At 39.9% G+C, this 12,606-nt stretch overlaps 1 protein-coding gene across 1 annotated transcript in view; it reads left to right on the forward strand.

Annotated features, from left to right (window-relative positions):
* The window catches only part of MYO3B (myosin IIIB), a 262,024-nt gene that overhangs the window by 101,903 nt on the left and 147,515 nt on the right, over window positions 1-12,606 (forward strand). The window contains exons 12-17 of the mRNA XM_039913176.1: window positions 2,433-2,635; window positions 5,088-5,186; window positions 5,572-5,686; window positions 10,086-10,212; window positions 10,905-11,110; window positions 11,760-11,909. Coding sequence (XP_039769110.1) covers window positions 2,433-2,635; window positions 5,088-5,186; window positions 5,572-5,686; window positions 10,086-10,212; window positions 10,905-11,110; window positions 11,760-11,909 — 900 coding nt within the window. The remainder of the gene's footprint in view (window positions 1-2,432; window positions 2,636-5,087; window positions 5,187-5,571; window positions 5,687-10,085; window positions 10,213-10,904; window positions 11,111-11,759; window positions 11,910-12,606) is intronic.

Consider the following 12,606-nt stretch of genomic DNA (forward strand, 5'->3'; position numbering starts at 1 on the left):
CACACTCTTTCCTTGTTTATAGGCTATTTCTGTGGTTGGCCATGTGATTGAATGATTAACTAACAGGACTGTAAATCAGGTTTTCTAGGACGCTGTCCTATCTGTTCAAGCCAACTTTGTGAAGAATGGATGTACCTCCGTGGTTCTTTCTGAAATTAGCAGATGAAGCACAAGAATTTTAATTTGGGTATTGCACAGAACCAGAGGTTGAGGAAGGGAACTTTGGGTCATACCATCCCTTGCCTTCAGCAGGCCCAATCGTAAGCCATTTCGGCAAGACATGTTTAAGAAATTAAAGTACTGCAGGAAACAGCCCATTCTCTTATAAAGTGGGAGTTATATTCTTGCAGAACCTGATGTAAAGAAAGCTTAGATTGTAATTGCCTGTATCTGAAATCACACAAATGTGCACAGCTGTTTCATCCATTGCTGTTAGACTGTGTCCAGGTATGTATTATTGGAACAGTGTTGCCAAATTTTAATCAATAGTATTTAATGAGCTCTTGCTGTATGCACAGCACTGTAATAGGTGGTTGGGAGTGTTTAATAAAACTAGGCACAGTCCCTGCCCTTGAGGAATTTATACTCTATGAGAGGGAGCCAGACATTAAATAAATTACAGGTAAGAGGAAGCAATAGTGTATAAAACTGTTCACAAAAGTGCACTGTGGGGACAGATGTGTGTAATAGGTGGCTAGGTGATGAGGAAGTGCTGAAATGGCAATTGAGGGGCGAATATAGAGTTGGTGAGGTGAGGCCAGAAAAGGCCTTCTGGAGGGGATGTGATTCAAAAGAGCTCTGAAGATGGGGAGAGCAATGGTCTTCCAAGTGTGAAGGAGAATGTGAACAAGAGGTTGGTGGTGCGAGAGATGAGAATGAGGTACAATGAGTAGGTTGGCTTGGGACAAGCAAAGCATGTGAACTCAGGTGTAATAGGGATGACTAAGAATAAATAGTGGGGAGAGAACTGACTGAATGTCTTAAATGTCTTATGGTTAGGAATTTCTGCCTGATGAAAAGAGGAAATGGTAACCATTGGCGGATTGTTGTTTTTTTGAGGAGATGGTAGATATGCTTTGAACAGTGTTTAGATAATGATCTGGGCAGCAGAGTGAAGTTTGGACAGGAGAAGGAAGAGACTGAAAGCTGGGGAGGTCACCACAGAGGCTAATACAGTAATCTAGCTGGGATATGACAAGTGCCTGGACATGCTTAATAGCAAGAAGGATCGAAAGGAAGGGGAGGATTCTGGTGGTGTTTTGATGATTGTCACATGATTTGGTGACAAGCTAAAAATAGGGACTGAAAGAGAATACCAAGGATGTAGTCTTGTGAGATTGGATAGGATGGTGGTGATGTCCACTGTAGTGCAAAAATTAGGAAGAAGTGAGGATTGGGCTAGGAAGATCAGGAAGTCAGTTTCGGACATGATAAGCTTGTGGTGCTGGTAGTATATCTGTGAAAGGATGTCTTGGAGACAGGAGGAGATGCAAGATTGAAGGGAAGAAGGGAAGTCGAGGCTAAGTAGGTAGATTTGGGAGTCATCTCCTAGGAGGTGGTAGTTGAAGCCTCGCGAGCAGATGAGTTTTCCAGGGGGTGTTGCACTCTATCCAAAAAAACATACTGAAAGGATGCATTCTGGCAGAACCGAGTAAACATAAATATTTCAAAGGCAATGGAAAATACTCACTTTACGGTAAGTAATGCAAAAAATAATCTATTGTTGTTGATTGTTATTCTGGATAGCTATGCCTTCTGAAGGATGACAGCAGGATTCTCTTTTTCACATAGTGAGGAAAACAATGCCAGCATGAACTTAAATTATTTGTAATTTAGCTTTTCTATTTTCCAAATGTTGAATGAAAATACAGAACCATTAAGGAATTAATATTATGAAAACACTGTAGGAGTGCTCAAAAGAGAGAGGGAAATAGGACCTAAATGAATTGAGAAAGCAGCTTGGAGAAGAGAAGGCTGGGGCATCATTTGATAATAATCTCATAGCATGTGTAAGGTTAACCTAAGGCTGGGCAGTCAGAGGCAGAACACTAAGGAAATGGAATTTCTTCAGCAGGAGAAATTTAGGGTAGATCTCTTCCTGATGATGAGGATTATCAAATTCCATGAAGGTCATCTCTTTCTCTACAAGTCTTTTAAAACAGGATCATTTTCCACCTGTTTGGGATGGTTAAGTATCCTTGCATGAATGTAGGGGACAGACTACAAGACTCCTCAAAGTCCATCCTAAAGATATGGTCTAGAGAAAGGAATCCCGCCCACTTTTATATAAAACTCAGCATGATGCTTAACCCAGAGCCTGATCAGTAGCCTCCAAACACATAGCAATGCAAGTTGGAGGTCAGGAGAAAGCTCCAGCAAGGTGGGTATCTTCTCCCAAAAGGTTGTTTGTGACCTTTCTCTGTTTGTTCCAGGCTAATAACCGGGCTCTGAGAGAGAAGATTCTCCAAGTGAACCCCTTGGTGGAAGCATTTGGAAACGCATGCACTGCCATTAATGACAACTCAAGTCGTTTTGGAAAATACCTGGAAATGATGTTTACACCAACAGGAGCTGTAATGGGTGCAAAAATTTCCGAATACCTTCTGGAGAAGTCTAGAGTTATAAAACAGGCTTTGTAAGTGCAATTTTCCAGCTTTCTTTTTCTATGAAAAGAGAAACTCTTTTCTCTTTTTCTAGAAGGTTGTTTTTACCCTGTCATCTTTTTCACCTTTTCTTCCATAGTTCAGTCCCTATGTGTAGAGAGCAGAACATTTTTTTTCCGGTGCTGGAGATTAGTAAGACTTCATTTCCAAAAGATACCTTCAAATAATGAATATAATGGGTGGTTTTTTTCCTTCACCAGAACTAAAAATGTCTGGTCACCTGCACAACTTTTAAAGTAGTTTTCACCAGAGTATTTTTCAGCAGTAACAGCCTACCAGCATCTCCATTAGTGAGGGAGGGAATGACTACTCAAGTGCTTAGTACAGTGCTCTGCACACAGTAAATGCTCAGTAAATACCATTGATTGATTGGGTGGGGACTGTCCTGTCAACAACAGAAAACCCAGGATAGGATAATTAAGTAGAGTGTGCTGAATGAATACCTTGATTTTGAAGATGATAGGAAAAGGAGATTTGTTTTAAAGAGTTGCCCTGCCCTTCTCATCCTAAAATAGCTGTTCAGATCTCCTTAACTCTTTTGTCCAGGCTAATATTATTGAAAAATTTTATGCCTTGGTCACTCTCAATCCCAGAAATAGACAATTAGCCTTCTTTATTTAATTTTAACAAAAAACCTCACTGATTTCAAACAGTGCTTTCTGTGGCACTTAGGAAATACTTGTAGATTATCTGACTGAAATTAAGCCAAAAAAAAATGCACTTAGTTGGCAAGGTTAGCACTGCTTCCACCCACATTTACACCCTTCTCCATCTAGCCATCTTGTTCCCATTACATGTGACTAAGAAAATACAGAAATCAACCCACAACAGAAAAGCTCAGGTTCCTCCTTAGATACTGATTCCCATAAAAGCCTAATTCAGTTGGACTATAAAGAAGATGCAAATTATATTTAATGTTTTCTAGGCCCATTGCTCGATTGTGATTAGGTCTACTGACTGAATTTCTCTATACTTTTTCTGATTTATCTTAAGTTCTGCTTGTAGAAACTACTACTTTCTATTTCTAAATTTCCACATTGCCAAAAAATTATGAAAATCCAGTCTCTGGCTTCTAAACTCAGGCCTTCAATTGCTATTTAGTTCTATCCATGTCCACCTATGTCCACCTGGGACTTAATTTTTCATGTACAAAATGGCACAGTAATAATCTGCTATGGGCCTCACATCTTTGAGATTCTCAGATGAAAGGCTGTTCCTAGGAAGAATCCATGTATATATAATTTGGTGTTCCCTTCACCTGGCACTCCAATTGTCTCAAAGATAGGTCCCTGTGATTTGCTGGGAGTGTAAAGGCATGAGAATGCACATAACTGCACCCGCTGTGTCCTGAGTGTGACCCCTGTCTCCTAGAAGTTTAGGACTGCAGTTACATGTGAAGGGGAAAGGGGGGAAGCAAAGTTGAGGGGGCACCATTTTGATCACCCATCTCAGCACCACCATAACTCATACAGTAGAACAAGCTAAATCCTGAGGGGAGGAAAAATAACCCTAAATTTCTTCATCTCACTCACCTATCGGAGTTGCTGCAGATTCAGACATACACGCTTTCTCACATTCACACCCTCACATCGACATTCCTACCAAACCAATGCAGACATCCTCCCTGCAGAGTAAAGCAGAGCAGCAGCAGGTGAAAAAAGGGAAACAATAATGGGGCCAGCTGTCGCTACCATTGTCATGGCCCTCACCACTGATTGCCTGGAATTCCCAATGGGTAGCCCATCAAGCCTGGGAAAAAAGGAAATCCTTAGGGTGAGAGGCAACCTCCCAGATTTCAACTTCCTCTGACTCCAAAATAGAGATTCTGTAGCAGCTGTCCTCACGGTTGTTTCATTTACCTTCCACTGTTGCTGCCCTGGTCCTTATCCAGGATGTATGTACTGATAGGAATGTGATTTTTTTTCTGTGTGTGATTACATGCTTACTGTGTGGAGGTGGCTGTGTGTGAGTGTGAATGCTAGGTAGATGGGCATTTGAGTGAGCATGGGTTGCTCTCTCTTATCCCTGTCCTCTAGACTGTAAGCTCCTTCTCGGCAGGGGACTTGTCTACTAACTCTATTATATTGTACTCTCCCAAGTGCTCGGCATACAGTAAGTGCTCAATAAAGTAGATTGATTGATCCCTGTCTCATTTTGGCTGGTTCCCGCTGTTTCTCAACATGAACTTCATTACTTCTTTCATATCTGTGTGAAGCACAGATCCTGTGATTATTGGTATTACTTCTAAGACTAGGCCATGGGTTGGATCACATTGTGTAAGTAAAAATCTTCCTTGGACTTTAGCTCATTTTCAACACAGTTTAGGAGTATGGATATAAGGATCTTGGGTAAACCCCACAATATGAGGCTTTAGGAAAAAGAACCTGAATGTTTTATTAAAGCACTTTATCTTTTTTTTTCTAGAGGAGAGAAAAACTTTCATATATTTTACTACATCTATGCCGGCCTGTATCATCAAAAGAAACTTTCAGAGTACAGCCTTCCAGATAAAACCCCCCCTAGGTAACTATTGTTGGCTTCAATTTTTTTTTAATTTTTGAAGGTGTTATCAGCAGTCAACAAACTCTCAAATTCATAATGATGCTTCCTTAACTGGAACTTCAGGTCAATTTAGCTAAGGCTTTTAAAATCTGGACAATCTGCCCAATTCCCTCTTTTCACGAACTCAAAATAAAATCAGGCAGGAATAGGAGACAGTAGCTTCAATTCACCATTTACATTTGTTGTGTAAGTTCCCAGCTTTGAGAACAGTTAGTTCCCCTTTGCAGTTTTAGTCTACAGAATAGTAAATCCACAAGAAAAGGTGAAAATGACTGTTGAAATGGCATTTGAAGTTTAATTTTTCAAGTGAACACTAATGCATCCTTTTTTAACCTGTTTCATTTAGGTATATAGAAAATGAAACTGGAAGAGTAGTGCAAGACATTATTACTAAAGAATCATATGGAAAACAATTTGAAACAATTCAGCATTGCTTTCGAATCATAGGGTTCACTGATGAGGTAAGCGTTGTTGTTTTTTAGTGTTTTTTTGGTTGTTTGTTTTTTTTTAATAGGGCTTGTTAAGGACTTACTTTGTGTCAGGCCCTCTATTAAAAGCAGGGGTAGATATATGATAATCAGGTTGGACACAGCCCCTGTCCCGCATGAGGCTCACAGTCCAAGTTGGAGGAAAGAGGGTTTAGTCCCCATTGTACATATGAGGCACATACAAGGTAACTGAGACACAAACAAATTAAGTGACTTGCCCAAGATGACACAGTAGACAAATGGTAGAGCCGGGATTAGAAGCCGGGTCTTCTGACTCCCAGGCCCATGCTCTTTTTATTAGACCATGCTGCTTCTCTACTATTTAGACATGAAGCTTCATCCATCATCACTTTGAGGAGTTACTTTTGGGGTATTATTTCAGGGATCAATTCACATTACTTGATAATTTTTGGTAATTGGAACTTATAGTAATAACTCTGGAATTTATCAAGCACTGTACTAAGCAATGGGGGAGATAAAGTGCAGTCAGATTGAACACAGTTCCTGTCCCATTTAGGACTCATGGTCTAAGTAGGAGGGTTATTGTATATACAGAATCTCAGTTTGGCAGCTGTTTTGAGCCAGAATGACCTAAGAATGACATGAGATGCTGCATGCCTCAGCACCCTGAGATGGACAGTGCAAAATTCCTTGCAGGTCTCTCATAGGGTAAAATGATCTGAATGAATTCTGATATTTTGAGAGCAAAATTTGCATTGACTCTAGCTTCATTAAAATTATTATTTTCCTTCTTTGGTAGAGTTCAAGCCATTTAACTTAATTATGAGGAGTCAAGAAACTTATACTTAAGGCTCAGAAATCATTATATATGTAAATCTTTATATAATCAGGATCCAAGTATCTAGACCCCGTAAACTTTCATTCATTCATTCAGTCGTATTTATTGAGCCCTTACTGTGTGCAGAGCACTGTACTAAGTGCTTGGGAGAGTACAGTACAACAGTAAACACACATTCATATAGACACTTATGCTATTAGTCATTAGTGGGTGCACATTTGTTAGGATAACTGTGATTACTGTGCTACTCTTATCATACAAGATACGGACTGTCTCTATTAAATATGTGCTAGAGGTGACGGAAGATATTTATAACCCTAGGCTCAAATATTATTTTGTGATACATTTATGCCACAGCTTCTGGGCTTCTTGCCACCTCTTTGCAAAATATATTGACTCTTGTACTTGTCCAACAAAGGAAGTAAATGATAAGGTGTTTAGGAGGGAACATTAAATCTTCAGGGATTAGTTTAACAGACACCCTGGAACATCACTCTCAATAAAGAATTGTCTCTAGATTTCATTCTGTATTGTAGATTTTAACTATCCTCTCTGGTTGATTATTAACAATAATGCTTTCCCTTATCCTCAATTACTGTTCATTTTCAATTGTTAGCCTCCCACACCCGTTAAACAGATTGACAGTGGAATTTCTCAAAGCTTTAGTAACAATAGATATACCTTGCCTTGCTTCTCTAGTAGTAAGTTAAATACATTCCAGATTTTGCTAAAAATCTTCATATTTAATAATGTGCAGTAACTGAGGTTGCTTTTAGGAAATTTAGGAATAACTTAACTATGATGATAATGATGATAACCTTTCTTAAAGTTTCAGAGTACCAATAAATGAGCTCTGGTTGTGGCAATAGAAGAAGTCAGCTAGGCAGTTCATTTTGTACACTGACATCAGGAGATTCTGGTTATGGACTATTTTGTAAAACAGGGCTATCTCCTTGACAGGTGTATGATGACTGTCTTAGATTCAAATGTGACTTGAGCGAACATGAAACATCCTCTTCCCTTTCTATTGGAAACTAATCAAATGCAAATCAAAAAGAAAAATCAGAAATGATGCTCAGAATGGTGAATTGCTTTTGTCATTCATCCTGGCAAAGATAACAGGAGTGATTTTTATATGTATTTAACATATAACATATAGCCCTTTAACATTGGGTTTACATTCCAGATGAACCCCTCATTGAGGAAAACTCACTCTATAGTATAAGCACCTTGACCAAAGCACCCGTGTTCATGCATACATGTTTTTCTTCAGTCAGTAGTATTTCTTAAATTGCCTACTGTGTGCAGTCCACTGTAGGAAGTATTTGGGAGAGTACCTTTAGTATTAGCAGCTATAATCAATCACCTCCTTCAAGGAGTTAGCTATCTAATGGATGAAACATAGAAAGAATTTGGAGGTAAGAGAAAGAAGGAAAAAAGAGTTTGTTCAAAAGTGAGTGCTTTAGGATAGGTAAGATATGTGTATTAGTGCTCTGAACAAAGGTGCAGGTGGTACAAGACTGCTAAAGTGACAGTTGTGGAGGATAAATATGGGGAGATGAGAAATTAATCAGGGAAGGTCTCTGGAGAAAATATTGATTTCAGAAGTGCTTTAAGATGATGAGCATTATGGTCTGCTGAATTTGAAGGGTGATGAAGTTCCAGGCAAATGGAAAGGAAGGTTGGTGGTGGAAGAACTTTGAACAAAGCCAGGTGAGTAAATTAGCTGGAGAGGAACTAAGATTGCAAGCTGGCCTGAAGTGAGAGAAGAGAGTGGCTAAGTAGAAGGGAGAGAGAGAGATGATTAAATGCCTTAAGGCACATGAAGAGGAATGGGTAGCCATTGGAGATTTTTAAAGACGGGGAAGATGTAAAAAGAACAACATTTTGGAAAAATGACCCAGGTAGCAGAATGAACTATGGGCTTGAGAGGGGAGAGAGACTGAAGGTAGGAAGACATTACAACTGCCAAAACCAATATAGTAGTTCTTTGGATGGACAATAAGGGCAAGCATAGGAGTGAATATATGCACTATGGAGGGTTCCTCACCTTAACGTTTATACTCAAATCAAGTTTCCAAGTTCAGTAACATGGGGTTAGTGTTGTAAACTCAGACCTTAATATAGCTTCTGGTCCTTCTTCCAAGATACATACCCTTCCCCTGGCTCTGTCTTCTCCCTCAATTCCAAATTTTCTACTGACACTTAATCCATAACTATTATACCCCAAGGTTCAAAGCTTGATATTTTCCATTTTATAAATTTCAAGTTTAACCTAAAATGATCAGTCCTTCTTTGGGGTATGAGTGTCATGTTCATTCAGTATATTCCCCTCTGTCATCACCTGTTCAAAAATTTAGAGGGTGCAGTCATAATAAGCCCATGAATGGTCCAAGAAACCATAGTTAATATTTCTGTCTCGAATTATTTTCCTTGTTTGTACAATCGAGTCCATTTTTTGTGTTCCCGGGAGCACAGTGTTTTACTTCCATTTAAAAAGATTTAATGACAAATTCAACTGGAACAGAAGTACGAATCTCCCTCTCTCTCTCTTTTTTTTACTCAGAAGCAGCATGGGCCTAGCGGATAGAGCACAGGCCTGGGAATCAGAAGGACCTGGTTTCTAATCCTGGCTCTTCCATTTACCTGCTGTATGTCTTTGAGCAAGTCGCTTAACTTCTTTGTGCCTCATTTACCTTATCTGTGAAATGGGGATTGAGACTGTGAGCCCTATGCAGGTCAGGGACTGATATCCAACCTAACTTGTATCTACCTTAACGCTTAGTACAGTGCCTGGCTCATAGTAAGCACTTAGCAAATGCCATACCAAAAAAAAAAATCCTAATTTCTTTTTGTAGCGCCACCGGAAAGCCAGCAGATGTCACTGTTACAAATGATGCAGTTTTTCAGCTTGTCTACATCTATGTGGAGTTATGATTTGGGGATATGATATATCATTATTACTGTGACAAGGTTCTTTTTAGTATACTTTTTAGTAGAGTCATAAAACATTTTCTGCCGGATCATTTCTATCCTAGATTTGAAACTATTAGTTGCAAAAGTATAGAAATAAACTTTTCATCATTTATTCTATTTAACACAGTTGATGAAAGCATGGCTGATCACTCTCCTTTAACTTTAGAAGCAGTGTGGCTTCATGGAAAGAGCACGGGCGTGGGAGTCAGAGGTCATGGGTTCAAATCCCAGCTCTGCCATTTGTCGGCTGTGTGACTTTAGGCAAGCCACAACTTCCTTGGGCCTCAGTTATCTCATCTGAAAAATGGGGATTAAGACTGTGAGCCCCATGTGGGACAACCTGATAACTTTTTTTCTACCCCAGCACTTAGAACAGTGCTTGGCATATAGTAAGCACTTAACAAATACCATCATTATTATTACTATTATCACTCTATGACCCCCATCCACTACTTTATGTCATCATTGTTTTGGTTCATTGCAGAGACACTTGAATCTTTAATATGAAGCTAACCAAGACAGCTCTGATTTTGAAAAGTAGATCTAGTCAAATTGAAAAGAGATTCTTTTAAGAAGAGTTCTTAATGTCCTTTGCAGGAAGTCCATTCAGTGTACAGAATCTTGGCTGGGATTTTAAATACTGGAAACATAGAATTTGCTGCCATTTCCTCACAACATCAAATAGACAAGAGTGAAGTTCCTAATGCAGAAGCCCTGGTAAATGGTAATTATCTGATAACCAAGCACAACGTTCTCAATCACTATTTTCTTTTCAGTGTTGCATGTTTTTTCTAAAAATGTCATAATGATAATTGTGATATTTGTTAAGCGTTTACTACGTGCCGTTTGCCACACTAAGAACAGGGGTAGATACAAGGAGTAGCATGACATAGTGGATAGAACCCCGGACTGGGAATCAGAAGATCAAGAGTTCTAATCCCGGCTCTGCCACGTGTCTGCTGTGTGACCTTGGGGAAGTCATTTCACTTCTCTAGGCCTCAGTTACCTCATCTGTAAAATGGGGATTGAGACTGTGAGCCCCACATGGGACAGGTACTGTGTCCAACCTGATTTACTTGTGTCCACCTCAGTGCTTAGTAGTGCCTGGCACACAGTAAGCACTAAACAAATACCACAATTATTATTATTATTATTATTATGGGGTTTACAGTCAAGGCTTACCATCAAGTATTTAATCCCCATTCTACAGATAGGGAAACCTGAGGCACGAGGAAGTTAACTGACTTGTCCAAGGTCAGGAACCTAGCAGGTGGCAGAGCGAAGATTAGAACTGGGGTCTCCTGATTCTCAGGTCCGTGCTCTTTCCACTAAGCCGCACATCTTCTGGTGCTTCTGCTCCTCACCTGATGCTGACATGTTACTGTAGGCTCATCATCGGGTTGTGTTGTCTTGCAGCTGCTTCCCTGCTCAGCATTGGCTCAGAGGAACTTCAAGAAGCTCTAACATCCCATTGCGTAGTAACACGAGGTGAAACCATCATCCGCACCAACACTGTGGATCAAGCTGCCGATGTACGAGATGCCATGTCTAAAGCCCTTTATGGCCGACTCTTCGGCTGGATTGTAAATCGTATCAATACCCTGCTGCAACCAGAAAAAAATATATGGCAAGTCACACAGCCACTGAACTGTATACTGGAGGCAGGGGGTGTCGGAGGAGATGGGGGCTAAGGGGAGCTCATGCATATGTGTGTGTTTGTGTGTGTGCACCTGTGTTTGATGAGACCACATCACTGTTGATTTTGCAAACTAAAGAAACAATGTGTTAATTAGTGAATAAAACCTGAAAATAAGAAGCCCCTAATAGCTTTGATTGCTTAGAAGTGTGACGGAAATTATTCCCTCCCTTTCAAAGAATCGAGATATAATCAAGCCAAAACCACTCCCAGATTATTGCAAACATTGCTTTCACAGCAGGTTTAGGCCCCTCAGGAGCACAGAGGACATTCCTGCCATCCCCTGTTGAGGGGATACTGGAGCATTATCAATGTGGGGCACTCACCCACACCTTAAAATGAGGATGTCAGAGCTCAGTGGGTGGCAGTGCTCCAGGAAAGAGAGAAGTAGTGAGGGCTCAGGAATGAATATGTGTAAGGTACCTCTGCCATTAGCATGAGGTGTGGGAAGAGGCCCAGGCCTTGAGTCAAGTTTTAGTGTTGTTACTGAGGAGGTGCTGTGTATCCTTTCACCACCTCAGTGACATGACTCACTTTCTGCCTCCCTTTTATGTTTCCATGCTTGTTTCTTCTACAGCAATGCCGGGAATGGTATGAACGTTGGGATCTTGGATATATTTGGATTTGAGAACTTTCGAAGGAATTCATTTGAGCAGCTGTGCATAAATATAGCCAATGAACAAATTCAGTATTATTTTAATCAACACATTTTTGCCCTCGAGCAGGTAAAATGGATATCTAAATTAACTAAACATAATAATACTAATAATTGTGGTATTTGTTAATCCTCTCTATATGCAAAGCACTGTACTAAGCGCTGGGGTAGATACAAAATAAACAGGTCACTTGGGGCTCACAATCTAAGTAGAAGGAAGAATTCTCATTTTTCAGTTGAGGGAACTGAGGCCCAGAGAAGTTAAGTGACTTGCCCAAGGTCACCCAGCTGACCGACTCCCAAACCCCTTTTAGATTGTACACTATTTGAGGGCAGGGTCTCGGTCTTGCATTTGCTCTGTAAATCTTTCAGTGCTGAATCCAGAAAGCATTGCACACTGTCATTTAATAAACGTTGCTGACTAATTAATCCTCAACCTACTTTGATTTAAAGTGGAAACCTTTAGAAGCTCTAGAGGAAACAGACTGGTAAGGAAGCTCCGTTTTAATGGAAAATCTTATACAGTCTAAATTTAGCCTAAATAAAAGCCTAGATTTCTGAAGAAAGGTAATACATAAGTCTCCACTTGAGTGGAGCAGGTGACAAGCCAATTATTTAAATCTTCCCTCAAAACAATTTCTTGTCTACTGCTGACAACTTTACTACATGATGGTCTTTTTCAGTTAATTACTTTAGTTCAAAGATACTTTAGAAAATATGATCGTCTATGGAAACCATGGTCTGAGTGGGTATAGAATAATCTTGTA

The sequence above is a fragment of the Ornithorhynchus anatinus genome, chromosome 9, assembly GCF_004115215.2.
Source record: "Ornithorhynchus anatinus isolate Pmale09 chromosome 9, mOrnAna1.pri.v4, whole genome shotgun sequence".
Lineage (NCBI taxonomy): Eukaryota > Metazoa > Chordata > Mammalia > Monotremata > Ornithorhynchidae > Ornithorhynchus > Ornithorhynchus anatinus.